The 13,264-nt window shown below is 45.6% G+C and overlaps 1 protein-coding gene across 3 annotated transcripts in view; it reads left to right on the top strand.

Moving 5' to 3' along the window:
• NCAPH (non-SMC condensin I complex subunit H) overlaps positions 1 to 12,397 on the top strand; it is a 34,024-nt gene extending 21,627 nt beyond the window's left edge. For all 3 annotated transcript variants that reach the window (XM_046663458.1, XM_046663459.1, XM_046663457.1), the window contains exons 10-18: positions 316 to 464; positions 1,101 to 1,207; positions 1,549 to 1,671; positions 4,019 to 4,129; positions 5,268 to 5,450; positions 6,518 to 6,631; positions 8,142 to 8,233; positions 8,662 to 8,737; positions 11,949 to 12,397. In XM_046663458.1, the coding sequence (XP_046519414.1) occupies positions 316 to 464; positions 1,101 to 1,207; positions 1,549 to 1,671; positions 4,019 to 4,129; positions 5,268 to 5,450; positions 6,518 to 6,631; positions 8,142 to 8,233; positions 8,662 to 8,737; positions 11,949 to 12,056 (1,063 nt within the window). In that variant the 3' untranslated portion in view covers positions 12,057 to 12,397. The remainder of the gene's footprint in view (positions 1 to 315; positions 465 to 1,100; positions 1,208 to 1,548; positions 1,672 to 4,018; positions 4,130 to 5,267; positions 5,451 to 6,517; positions 6,632 to 8,141; positions 8,234 to 8,661; positions 8,738 to 11,948) is intronic.
• The last annotated feature ends 867 nt before the right edge of the window (positions 12,398 to 13,264 follow it).

The raw sequence follows: 13,264 nt of genomic DNA, 5'->3' as shown, positions 1-13,264 counted from the left end.
CCTCTGTTTTCTTGTCTCTCACATGGGTAAACTTGTATTTTATGAAGCCCTTTGAAATATCCAAAGTATTTGTGTAGGTATCATCATATTGTTATAAAATTAAGAGAAGCAAAAACACTTGGATGAAGTACAGGCTCAGGAGTTGTGATGAAGTATTTATACTGGGCTTCCTCTAGAAATGTGGCTCATTTGTGGAAAGGTAGGCAGGAAGAGCCTTCACCTGTATCATATGCTGCCTTACATGTAAATACACAATTATGTATATCGACACAGATGTCACTGTACATGTAAGAACATGATTTCATGTGTTTACAGGGAAGAAATGATTCCCCTCGGGGATGGAGACATTACGACCATGTGCCCTCTTCTTTCCATGAAACCTGGAGAATATTCTTATTTCAGTCCCCGTACCATGTCAATGTGGGCTGGCCCGGATCACTGGCGCTTTAGACCCCGACACAAACGTATGTACTTCTAGATGAAACTTGAAGAAAAGAGATCATGTAGATGACCAGCCAGTCAGTAGTTCAGTTGAGGAAGGGAAATGCCAGTCGTTGTCCTGTTGCATCTCCTGATAAGCTGAAGAAGCATACAGAGATAAGCCAGCCTCCGGCTTCGGCAGTCAGTTGGCCCGGTCTAGGATGAGGGGTCAGTTGAGACTGAGGCCTCTGAGTGGGAAGAGTGAGCACCTGGAGTCGGGAAGGCGGGGCTCATGACTTTGTCCTACCCACCAGCAGCCCCGTGACTTCGAACAGTGGCCATAGGTGGGAATGACCACCGGGCTCAGAGGGCCCACGTGAGTTACTGCACAAGGCAGTACACTGCAGACCTCTGAGGGGCTCTGCCAGCGTCATGTGTTTGCATTCTGTCTTTGAAAAGAAGGGATTAATTAGCATATCCCTTTATTGTGTTTTAGCAAAAACACAAATTATAAGTTACGGATGAAAATTAGGTAAATGATTTGCCTTTCCTGGTGTGTTGTGATGCTCAGACATAAATGCTGTCTTACAGCTGATAAGGCTGTCAGTAGATCTTGGGAGGGGATAAGTAACGTAGGCCTCAAACGTGAACAGTGTTGACATCTGTGTCCATTTCTGCAGACGATGCTGCCTCACAAGCAGAGAACAGAAAGAAGAGTACAAAGAAAGATTTTGAAATCGACTTTGATGATGATATTGACTTTGATGTGTATTTTCAAAAAACAAAGGTTTGTGCTGGATTTATTATCATTTGTGCCTCCTTAAATTACTCTTTGCACTCCTCTTTCCATTTTAGATGTGATTTTTAAAAATTCATTGTAAATTTAACTCTTAGAGTAAACATATGGCTTCATTCTCCCTTCATCCCTAGAGGAATTGAGAAACAGTCCCAAACTCAGTGGCACAGAGAATCAAGTTCAGAATATGAAAAATGTCTAGGAAAATTACTCTTTTATACAGAACTGGAAACTCTGATGATAGACTAGTGCTGAAGCTCCTTCCAAAAAGAAAGTTGACCATTTTTATTAAAGACACCTAAAAACTACTTTTTTCTTTTTTTAATTACTAGGCTGCTACTATTCTGTCCAAGTCCACTTTAGAGAACCAGACTTGGAGAGCCACCACTCTTCCTACGGATTTCCACTACGAGACTAATGATCTTGTCCAGCTGCATCTCAAACCAGGCACCAGGGTAAGGCTGCTCCTGCTTCCTCAAGGCCACTGTTGTTGAGCTTGTTTATATCATTGGAGGTATCAAGTGGCTGGTAGCATGACTGTCAGACAGTGCCTTTGAGGAAAAGGACAGGGTGTAAGGAGGAATGTGTGTCAGCCAAGGGGAGTTACTGGAAGATCAAGTCTAAAGGGATCAAACTGAAAGATCAAAACTAAAGGGAAAAGCTTATAAGCTAGAGGCACCTAAAGATTTGGAGGTACCTCACCTGGTTAGGATGCTAGATGGACTGAGGCCTACATGCTGAAATGCTAGAGGGATAAACATAAAATCTTTTGTTGAATTTTTTACAAGATGTTAGTTATTTCTTGATTCTCTCACTTTCTCATTGAAGTTGTGGATTCACTAGCCAGATGTCCTCTCCAGCCCACGTTGCCTCCCTCATGATCTAGGTGGAGACTCAAGCCCACTGCGACACCCCAATTACTGTTCACTTCGTTTGCCTGTGGCTCTTTTGGTGATGCTAGTAGCAAGCGCATGTCCTGTTGCCAGGCAACCAGGCAGTGGTTCATGTTAAGTTCTGTTTTATCTGAACTCTGCTCATTTGCGTTCCTGGTTGTTTTCATCTTGTGTCAGGTATACAAACAGCTTACGGTTTCTTCTTCCTCATTTTGCCTGTTTCTCTACAAGGTCTTAATGATATGTAAACAGTTCCCTGAAATCATTGATATCTCACATTCTGTTTTTATAAACCAACCCTGATATAATTTTCTTTTTAATCAATACTATTCATTTAACAGAAATACTCTTTAAAGTGTAGAAAGAACTAATATAATGTTATGTGTCAATTTTTGTCACTAAAAAGAAAAAAATGCAGAAAGATGCAAAATGGTAGCAGTAGTAGCAGCTATGGCTACGGTCAGGATTGGTTAGATGCCAGCAGCAGCTTGCTCTAATCTGAAAATACAGTGCTGAGGCAGAGGAGCAAGCCAAGCTGCTGGGAGCTGAAGCAAGATAGTAGGACACTTCGCCAAGCCTGGCCCAGCCTCCAGCGGTCTTCTGTGCCAAAAGCCACCTTCCCTCCCTCCAGCCCTTATTTTGAGCGTTTGAAGAATTTGGCCTAAGTGGTAATTTGCATTTTCAGAAGTGAAGGTGATAGAACAAAGTCATTGGATCGTTGCACTCCAGGGGTGGTTTTTTGGGTTTTTATTTTTCCCATTATTGTTTCTTATAGAGAAAAGAACTTCTCCGTCTGATTATCCACAGGACCAAGTTTCCCTGTGTGTAGTAGGGCAGCCAAGCAGCAAGAGCCAGAGATCCCTCATCCTTCCAGCAGAGCAGTAGTAGGAAATGCCTGTTGAACACTGGAAAGTAAACCCTGGATTATTAAACATTCTGTATGGCTAGAGACCATACAGATCAACCACTCATCCAGTTTAACATCTTAAAGGGTGATTCTGATAGCAACCAGCCAACACACGAGTGGGCACATATCCTTCCTGAAACATCTCTTGTAGGCTGTGGACAGCTTAGAGTGTGTCCAGAGGAGAGTATTCCAGATGGATAGGCATTTAGGAATTGTGTCACGAGGAACAGTGGAAGAAAGTGGGCATTTCTTAATTCAATAAATATCCATGTTTAATATTATTTTTGGATTTGTACTGCAAAAACATTGTTTTTTGGCTGCTTTTGGAGTATATCATTCTATTAAAATATTCAGTGTGCTTTTGTAAATTGTACGTACCTTTAACCCCATTTTCTTCACCCCACAGACACATATGCCAGGTAAAAGTCACTGGTCTAAGGGTCTGCAACTATCTGAAGGACTGTGGTCAATAGGCACTCCCAAGAGGGGAGACAGACCTGTTCTGCGAGGCTCTGGAAGGCGGAATAAGAGACCGTGGGTGTAACGACGGGGAGCAGAGCTGGGTGTTTCTCCCTGTAGCTGTGTAGGGAGCAGTGATGGCCCCACGAGTGGGCAGGCTGCTTATGACTGACACCAGTGATCGAGTTTCCTATCAGAACTGTTCAAGCAGCAGCAAGTTGACTTCTTTTCAGATAGCTATGGGCAGTTTTATTTTTAATGAAGGAACCCTTTTTCAAATAAAATTGTGTGCAGACTTAATTGCAACCCAGCTGCTCTGGTTTGTGTGGGACAGACGCAGGCTCTGCGCCCTGCCACGCTGGGCTTGCTCTAGCACGGAAGTGTGCAGTTGAAACTTCGGTTGGATTAGATGACTTCTCAGGGCCCTCACAACTCTAAAATTTTAGGACATTGACCGTAGGGACTAAGATTATTTCCCCAACCTCTCGTAGTAGCTGCTTTTCTAGAAATTGCTTTCTGTACTTGTTCTTTCCTTCATTCTAGTTACTTAGAATGGCCCAAGGCGAGAGGACAGGGACCGTGCATTATGAAGAAATTGGAGACTATGATTACAACAACCCGAACGACACCTCCAACTTCTGCCCTGGATTACAGGTAAAGGGGGAAGAGCTCGTCCTCTCTCCTAAGCAGAAGAGTCTCTTTCCTGCTCCCCATCTGCCCCTTTCCTCTATAGTGGAAGGCTGTAGGAAATGCTGAATCACGCGGCATTTACGGCTGCCTGCCCTGCCCCAGGCCTCAGGGTACTGAGCAGAGCTGAGACAAGAGCCACCACCTTGGCCTGCCTCACTTTGAGCCCTGCATGCAGGAAAAGGTGGATGTACTCCAGGAAGCCAGTCAACGTGAGAGGGAGTCTTCACCTGTGCAAAGCACTCTTTTTGGCTGTTTTGGGATTTCAGAGGAAAAGAAACACTCTTCCTGCTCTTAGGAACTAATATTTTGCCTGGGGAAACAAAACATATACATATGAAGATGGTGTGTCCTAATGAGGTACATCTCAGGAGACCAGGCTTGGAGCTCTGCTTTGGTTCTCATGCTGTGAACTTGTGCAAGCTACCCTTCATCTTCAGACCTTGGTTAGACTAAATAATCTCAATATTCCATGTGAGTCTGCAGGTGGGACAGCAAATGTAAGTCACAGATGGGGAAATATTGGCCTCATCTTGTCCCTGTGTGTGGGGAAAGGGAAAAGAATTGGAAGAAGAGTTTATTCACCTTATTTTCTCACTCGGAGGAGAGTTAGGTGGTTATATTTTTGTGAAACCCAGACTGATCTCTGACCAGTGCCTCTCAAACTTTGAGTGTGTGTAAGACTCACCTGGAGAGCCTATTAAAAAACGAGTTCCTGGGCCCCACCCCAGAGATCTGATCTGTTCCCACTGGGCTCCGTCCCAGAACAACTTCTCACCTGCTGCCGGCCGGCCAACACGTCACATCTCTGGTGTTTCAGGAATACTTTCTGTAAAATGGAATCCTAGATTTGTTAGAAGCAAAGGGGACACTGTGGCAGTTGCGATTATTGAGTTCCTTTTCTCACTCCAGAGGTCTTAGTCAATAGGTACCTCCCTAGTAGGGTTTATGTGCAACAGGAAGATAACTAGAGGCACCTAGAAGTCCATCTGAGGCTTGACTCACTGCTGCTCTGCTCTTGCTGTGTAAATACAGAGTCTGTTTCGAAGGTATTTCTAAGCCCCTCAGACAGCTGCTTCCAAACTTGAGCTGTTTCCTTGCCCAGGCTGCAGACAGTGATTCTGAAGAGTCAGATGACTTATTTGTGGGACCAGTTGGGACCCTTGACCTTACACCTGATCCTCACCATCCACCTAAGACAACACAGGAGAACGATGACCTGCCTGAAGTCCAAGGATTAGATATCACCACTTACGGGGAGTCCAATCTGGTAGCGGAGCCTCAGAAGGTAAAGATAAAGCCAAGAATTATATTTTGTGTATATATATTTCTTTCTTTCTTTCTTTCTTTCTTTCTTTCTTTTTTTTTTTTTGGTGAGGAAGACTGGCCCTGAGTTAACAACCATTGTCAATCTTCCTCTTTTTGGTTGAGGAAGACTGTCACTGAGCTAACATCTGTGCCAATCTTGCTCTATTTTGTGTGTGGGACGCTACCACAGCCTGACTTGATGAGCGGTGCATAGGTCCATGCCCAGGATCTGAACCCATGAGCCCTGGGCCACTGAAGTGGGACTTGTGAACTTAACCACTATGCCATTGGGCCAGCCCCAAGAATTATATTTTATATTGTTTGCCTGAGATCTGTTTAATTTGCCTCCTGTATTGGTTTGAGCTTGATTTGTTTTCTTCTCACTTTTAACCTGTTGCTCTCCAAGTGGCTGATTCTTGCATAGAGCTGTAGGGAATGAGCTGATGCTAATTAGCCGTGTGTGGAACTAGGCATCTCTCCAAAGTTCGTGATCAACCATAGGACTAGGGGTGAGCCAGTCACACAAGTAGAGTTGTGTGAATGAAGGCTGTAGGCAGTAAACATGGGTTTCTGTGTTGCTTGGGTGTGGCCAGCTATTTGGCTCTGGAAAATCTTGGCCAGATTCAACTCATTGAATTCTTTTTTTTTTTTTTTTTTTTCCCCCTGCTTTATCTCCTCAAATCCCCCCTGGTACATAGTTGTGTATCTTAGTTGCAGGTCCTTCTAGTTGTGGCATGTTCACTGAATTCTTGTGCATTAAGCATCTATGTGTTCCATACCAGGTGACAGGCCTGGTGCTTTCGTATGTATTGGACTCATTTATCTCTTTCACACTGGAATGCCAGGTTAGCTTTAATGTAGATTATACTTGATCAAAAAGAAATTAGATGGAAGTGAGGGACTCTATGTTAGTATGTCCAAAGAAAGCTCTGTGACTCTGTGGTTTTAACTAGATTTTCTTCGAGTCCAGACTTTCATTTTATATTGAGTTGATGGTAAATGTTTCTTTCATTTGCTTACTTTTACTTTGTCACATACCTATTTCAGGTAAATAAAATTGAAATTCATTATGCCAAGACTGCCAAAAAGATGGACATGAAGAAGTTGAAGCAGAGCATGTGGCATTTGCTGGCAGACTCCTCAAAGCAAGCAGATGCCGAGGTAACGGGCCGTGCTTTCTCTCCCGGTGCCTGGCATGTAGGAAGGGGGCGGCTGATGTCTAAGGCTGCAGGATGAGTCTAGCTAATGCAGAGAGCGTTCATTCAGAAACACGAGGAGGACATCACACCTCTGAGAGAGAAAGGAACTGCTCATATGAGCAGGCAGGTCACGCAAAAGGTGATACAGATGGTAAACTGGTACCCAGGAGGTCATTCAGCCTTGCTGGTAATCAAAAACACAAAGCATCTTTATGCTGCTTTAAAATCAATGTTTTTCAGTATGGAGTTGAGAAAAAATTGGACTACTTATTCGCTGTTGGTGCAATTTAAGTTGATAAATGACCCTTTTACATAGCACATTTCTAACATCTCAGGAGCCATAAAATGTTTAAGCCCTTTGATTTAATAATTCTGATTTGGGAAATGTATTCTAAGCAGGAAAGAAATGTAAAAAAATTATTATGCTGTCAAATTGTCTCTTTCTCCTTCAGAGCAAGGTGAAAGCTTGATTAACTTGTTCCAACTAAGTGGACCTCTGAGTTAACTAGAATCCCTCCATCTCCTCTTCTGCTCAGAGAATGTTTTGAGCTTTCCAAACCCAACCCATTGTCTTATACCCTCTCCTGCTGGCTGAGAAGTGAAAATTCATGGTTTGATCGAGGACCCTGAGCTGTGTAGTTTTGGATGTCAGATAAAGCTTCTGTCATATTCACAAGGTTTTATCAAACTCAAATGGAATGGGATGCAAATGTAAGAGAAATGTGCTTTTTAACAAGTAGGAAGGGGGTTCTGCTTAACCTTTGAATTTAAACAACTTATACTCTCTTCTCCATGGAGTCTGGTTAATTAAAGGTTTATTTAAAAAAAAAAGCCAACCTTATATTAAGAAACTATTCTAACACATTTAAAAGTAGGGAGAACATAGAATAGTGTAAGGGACACCAACTTCCAATAATTATCAGTGTTTTATCTATCGTGTCACCCAGTGCTGTCCCCACTACCTGTACACGTTCTGAGTTATTTTAATGCAAATAGCAGACACATCCTTTCATAGCTGTTTGCCTGCCAGCAAAGAGGCAGCCCCGGTTTTGTGCCTGTGTGTGTGTGAGTGGAAAGCGTAAGTCTACTTTTAGATGTGGATTCTGTGCTGCCCTTGCCTATGGAGTCCAGTTGAAGCTATAAGTGGTCATGGCTTATTGTTTTGTCATTTCTTTCCCTTTTTTCACAGGGACCTTAGAAGCCTTTTTGCAATTTTTCCTTTACTGGGATTGTGCTGGCCATTGACATCCATGTTTACCATCATTTGGTAAATGCCAGTGTCATGGTCCAGGGCTGCGGCGCTGAGTCCCTTTTGTGAATCTTTTTTCTTCAAAATATAACTGAGAAATTGTTTTGGTTTTGTTCAGATATAGACTTTTCTTTTTGGAGATACAACTTTGCAAGTTTATGTTGCTCTCTCAAAAGTGACCTGGTCCCAAATGTGTGATGTGTAAATGTCCTCCTTCTTTTAGGCAAACCACAGAGAAACTGGAGAAGAGGAGCAGCCGGTGGAGGTGGCCAACGGGAAGACGCTCAGTAGGCTCACAAAGGACCTGCAGAAGAGGTGTGTGCCAGCAACCGTGGGGATGCTGCCGTCTCCTCCGGGTCCCGGCCGAGAGTGCTCCAGCCTGGGCTGTCAGTGAGACCCAAGCCCCTGCACCCCGCCTGCTGTTTTAACACTCCTAGCAGCTCTTCTCTTCTCTGCATTGATAAATGAGTTAACATAGACTAACTTTAAAAGGCATTTTTCTGCACTAATGGCTGGAATGGAATAGGCGATATTTTATTTCCAAATGAGAAACTGGACAAACCTGCTTGTAAAATGTATCTGAAACATTTCTTTGTTTCTCATTAGTTTATTCATCGGACATGTGTATCTACACTTGATGAAAGAGCCTTTGTTTCTAGCATTGCATTGCTCCTCAGCCTTTCTCTAAGATCACGTGTAGAATTGCAGTGACCTGGCTAAATGCTCACCTCTTTGTTTCGCAGCCTACCTCCCGTCATGGCTCAGAACCTCTCTGTACCTCTGGCCTTTGCCTGCCTCCTACATTTAGCCAATGAAAAGGTGGGTAAATCTGGTAAGCACAGGAGTATTCTCTATTTGTGTCAACCTGTTTGAGCTTTTTATTAGATCTTTCATGGGCAACCTCATAGGATATCTTAAATACAGTGACTTATGCAATACTTTTAACCCAGAGGATTGACCAGGCACCTTGAAGTACCTTAGAAAAAGGCCATCAGGTGTGATTAGCAATGAAAATAATGAGGAGGACCCAAATGGGAAAATTTTAGATACTGAAATTGTGATTTCTCAGTTCCCAACCTGAAAACACAAGTCCTTTTATATCATTGGTTGTCAAGGGCTTTAAAGGCCAAATTCTACCAGCGCCAAAGTGAAGACACATGGGAAACGTGGACAAGAGAAGGGAGAGGGGAGAGGCGAGGATGAAAGGGAGACAGACGCAGGGAGAGAGGGTACTAAGATATGGAGGCAACGGCCAGCAAGGTGGAGCCACCAAGAGCAGTGAAAGTCTTGGGAATAGATATCTTTCACAAGGAAGGTGACAGCAGGAGTGCCAACTGTGACAGTGTGCCAGGCTCCTCATCGTGCAATGCCAGCCAACAGAGCTGAGCAGCTATGGGGCAGTTACTGAAGGAGCAGGCAGAGATTGTCTTCTCAGGAGCCTCTTGATACTACCTGGCAGGCACCCCAGGGAAGCAGCCGGTAAACCCATACGTTTGATACTGCTTGAGACTTGATGTCCTTCAGAGTCCCCAGGCAGCTGGTCCCTAACACTGACTTTGGCACTTGATGTGGAGGCTCATGGGCTGGGCTGTGGCATATGCCATGAGCATCACTAGGGCTGGTGGTGCCTAGCTGCCACTGGGCACTGCCAGGGCAGATTCTAACCCTTCTCTTAGACGGGTGCTCTGCCCTGGAGGGGAGAGGCGGTATTAGACTGTGATGCCTATCTGAACCTTGAGGTACAGTTTGAGAGGGTTGATTAGATTGTGATGGAGTGGTAGCAAAAAGGGGGTGCTGGTAGAAGCACCCAGGATTTTCTGTGTGCCAGTGTCTGACCTCTGGCCTCATAATGAAATCAAGAGCAGTGATGATTGGCTCCATTTCCCAGGTCTGGCTGTGCTTTGGATTGACTGTCAGGCCCGAAGCAGGGACGTTCCCCTGTAGGGTGGCCTATAGCACAGCTGCCAACCAATCCCAGTGGACCTACCACCGGGAATCAGGGACCACTTTTTCTCTTGCCAGTTTCTAAGCTCATGACCTCGCTGAAGAAGAAACTGTCCATTTGGCAGAAGCTAGTTTCGATTTTGGGTGGAGAACAGATGTAGCAGGGCCACTGAGCCGGACCACGTGCTGTGTGTATTCGACTGTGGTGCTGACTGTTGGTCCTGAAAGCACCATCTGGGTATTCACAACTGAGGCCTGAACAAAATAACCCCACTTAGCTCCCAAGAGTGAACAATTATGCATCAGCCATCGTGGATGGTTGGCGCCTGGGGAATGCTGAGCTCGCGTGGCTGCTGGTTAAAGGCAGTGAGCAGCAGTGGCTGACTGGAGAGATGACGTGTCCCGTTCCGAAGTCATGACGGCAAGGCTGGGGGGCGTGCAGCATGTGTGTGGTTGTGGGAGATGGTCGTGAGAATGTGTCCATGTGATTCCTGACGCAGCCCAAAGTATCTGAGGTCAGAAGCAAACTACGTGAAGAAAGAATGACTAAGAGAAAAAAAAAAACAAATAAAAAGATCTATCGTTATCCTGACAAGAAATCCACAAGTGGCTCTGAAGAGGATTCCCCATCTGAGGAAGGGCTCACACAAGCCATGCAGCTGTCTGACGTTCACAAGTGTCTCTGCTAAGCTTTTCTGGGGGAGGCTGGAATTGCACACCATCCTCACGGACGGAGGTGCTGGGGGTCTCCCGCTGCGTATGGTCTCCTGGCACTCACAGGCTCCTGAAATGTCTGGTGCCTCCAAAGCTCAGAAACTTATCTGGAGTCCAATTTAAGAGGGTTACAGGTTTCACTCAGGTGGGCCAGTCTGAGAATCAGTGCTGCCCTGGGTTGTGTCTCTCCACGGAAACCTGCCCTCCCCTGTGAGAGAGCAGCCCTCTGGCCCTCACTAGCTTCCCAGCCAAACGGAGCCAATGGAACTACTCAGAAGCATTGTCATGCCCTGGCTTCCCCAAGGCCGGCCATGTCACGTCAGCTCCAACGCTGCTCCGCTGCCCTCAGCAGCAGGGCCTGCTTTGCTCATTTTGCTGTAATCGAGTCTCTCTCTAAGGGGTCTCAGAGCGCTCAGCATTTGAAGAAGAGGGAGATGACCCCAGATGACCTGTGGGGCTGAGTGCTGAGGCCATTATGGGGCCTGGATGTGGGCTGTTTGAGGAGATTTGACTGGTAACATTGGCCCTGAGAGTCACCACGATAATCCATAGAGATGTGTGAGAACTCAGAGCCACCAGGAGAATTCTCACGAATTCTTAGTGCCAGAGCATGGTCCTCTTTTTGGCCTACTTTCTACTGGTCTTTCACTCCTGTCTGGATTCTTTGTCAGCCACTCTGGTCACGAGCTTTCCCCAACAGATGCGTGGTGTGATGGGTCTTGGGATCCATGATAGATGTCGGGCCCTCTGCCTCCATGGCCCTGAGTGCCAGGAGTGTGTGACTCATTAGCCAAAGCTAACCAACTTCTGGAAGCTGAGCTGCAGAAGTCACACCTGGGAGGTGGTGAAGTTAAGCAAGAAGGACTTCTGACAATCATTTAGTCTGAGGGAACAATCGCCTGGGATTGGTGGAGAATTCATGGGGTAGGAGGGTGGGGGAAGAATTGGGAGGTAGGGAAAAGGCCTGTGCAGAGATGGGAGAGCGAGAGGCTGTTGTGGACGTCACCAAGGGGGTGAGGTTTATGGGGCAGGATGCGGAGGCCCTGGAAAAGGCCACGTGTAGACAGGGCTCCTGGTGGCCTCCCCATCCACTTCCCTTACTCCTTCCAGGGCAAACAGCTTAGCTCTTGGGCCCTTTAGAGGGAGAACCAGAGCCAGAGAAGGCTTGCTTTTTGGGTTTTTTGCCCTGTGGTTGGCAAGGATTTGGAACCAGCTTTATCATGCAAATGATATTTGCTGTGACATAATTTTGCTTGTAATCTTGGAACAAACCTCATTCTTGTAGTCACTACTTTGCTACCTTGATTAGAATTTGTTTTGATTCTGGTGTTCTCAGTGTACCAAAGTTCACGTGTGTTTGATCTTTCTTCAGAATCTAGAGCTGGAAGGAAACAAGGATCTTTCTGACGTCTTTGTGAGGCAAGAGGATGAGTCCTCCAGTAAGCAGGCGGCAGCAGGGGCCACTTCACCTGTTCAGTGACCGGGACGTCTCCACTCTGGGTGTCGTAGTGTCTAGGGCACGTGGCGAGGCTGTGGCCACCGCCCAAGTGCCTCTGTCTGTCCTCAACTAACGTCTTCTGTCTTGGGGTGACCACCTAGGAGGGAGGAGAGGGTGAGGATATTGTGTCCATTCTTTGTATCCATGTCTAGTTTTCATCTCCTGAGTTGATCTGTTTTCCTCCACACCTTACTCTCGTAGAAGATCATGTCCCAGGAGGCACTTATCCTGTAGCAGCCACCTAATCCATGTACATAAAGTATATCATAGTGCACTTATAGATGTATGTATAATGCTTAAAAATAAAATCATGTGGAAAAATACGCTTGGCAAAATATTTGAGTGCCCACTAGATAAGTGTTAGACCCGGTCCTTGTGCTCAGGGAGATGCAGTCTTGTTAGCTGGACAGGACACCCACATGTCGGTAGAAGGCAGGAAGTGCTTGGCGGCTGAGATGACTCGTCTTGTAGCAGACGGGAGGAGAGAATTCACTGGCTGGAGATTCCGATTTTGAGATTGGTCCATTGGGCCTATGAATTCTGCTGGAGGACAATGGTAGTAAAAATTGCTAACATTTATTAAGTGGCTACTAACTACCCTCTGGATTACTTCATTTAGCCTCCTCAGCATCCCTATGAGGAACATATTATCACTCCCATTTTCAGAGGAGAAACAGGTACACAAAGGTAAAGTCACTTGCATAAGGGCAGACAGCTAACTGTCAAGGGCTTGGCCTTGAATCAGGAAATCTGTGTCTAGAGTCTTGGTTCTTAGCTACTGTGCTTGTGCTGCTCAGATCATAGGCTCAGGACGTGTAGATGCTGATCCAAGTGATTCTGTCTTGGGCAGGTCCTGGGTCTCTGCTAGAACATCCTGTCCCCATTCATTGGGTAAATAGAGATCTTGGATGTTAGGGCAGAGCAGTGAAATATGTAATTAGCATTTACTCCTGACAATAAAGAACTTGCTCTGAAGCCAAAAACACAAAACAAAAAATAATCCCTTCCCCTTGGGAATGTGCTTTCCAAACCGTGTCCAAAATCTTACCCGCTCTGCTATATTGAGAGGGTTAGACTTGTGAACATGCATTAGTAGGAAAAGCGGTGATGCCGAGTGAGAATCCACATCCTGTCCTGCTGAGACTGAAGCCCCCAGCACCTTTCCCCAGGCCAGGTGAGTGCTGGTCCCC

This window comes from Equus quagga, chromosome 5 (assembly GCF_021613505.1).
Source record: "Equus quagga isolate Etosha38 chromosome 5, UCLA_HA_Equagga_1.0, whole genome shotgun sequence".
Lineage (NCBI taxonomy): Eukaryota > Metazoa > Chordata > Mammalia > Perissodactyla > Equidae > Equus > Equus quagga.
This window is presented reverse-complemented; position numbering and strand designations above follow the sequence as displayed.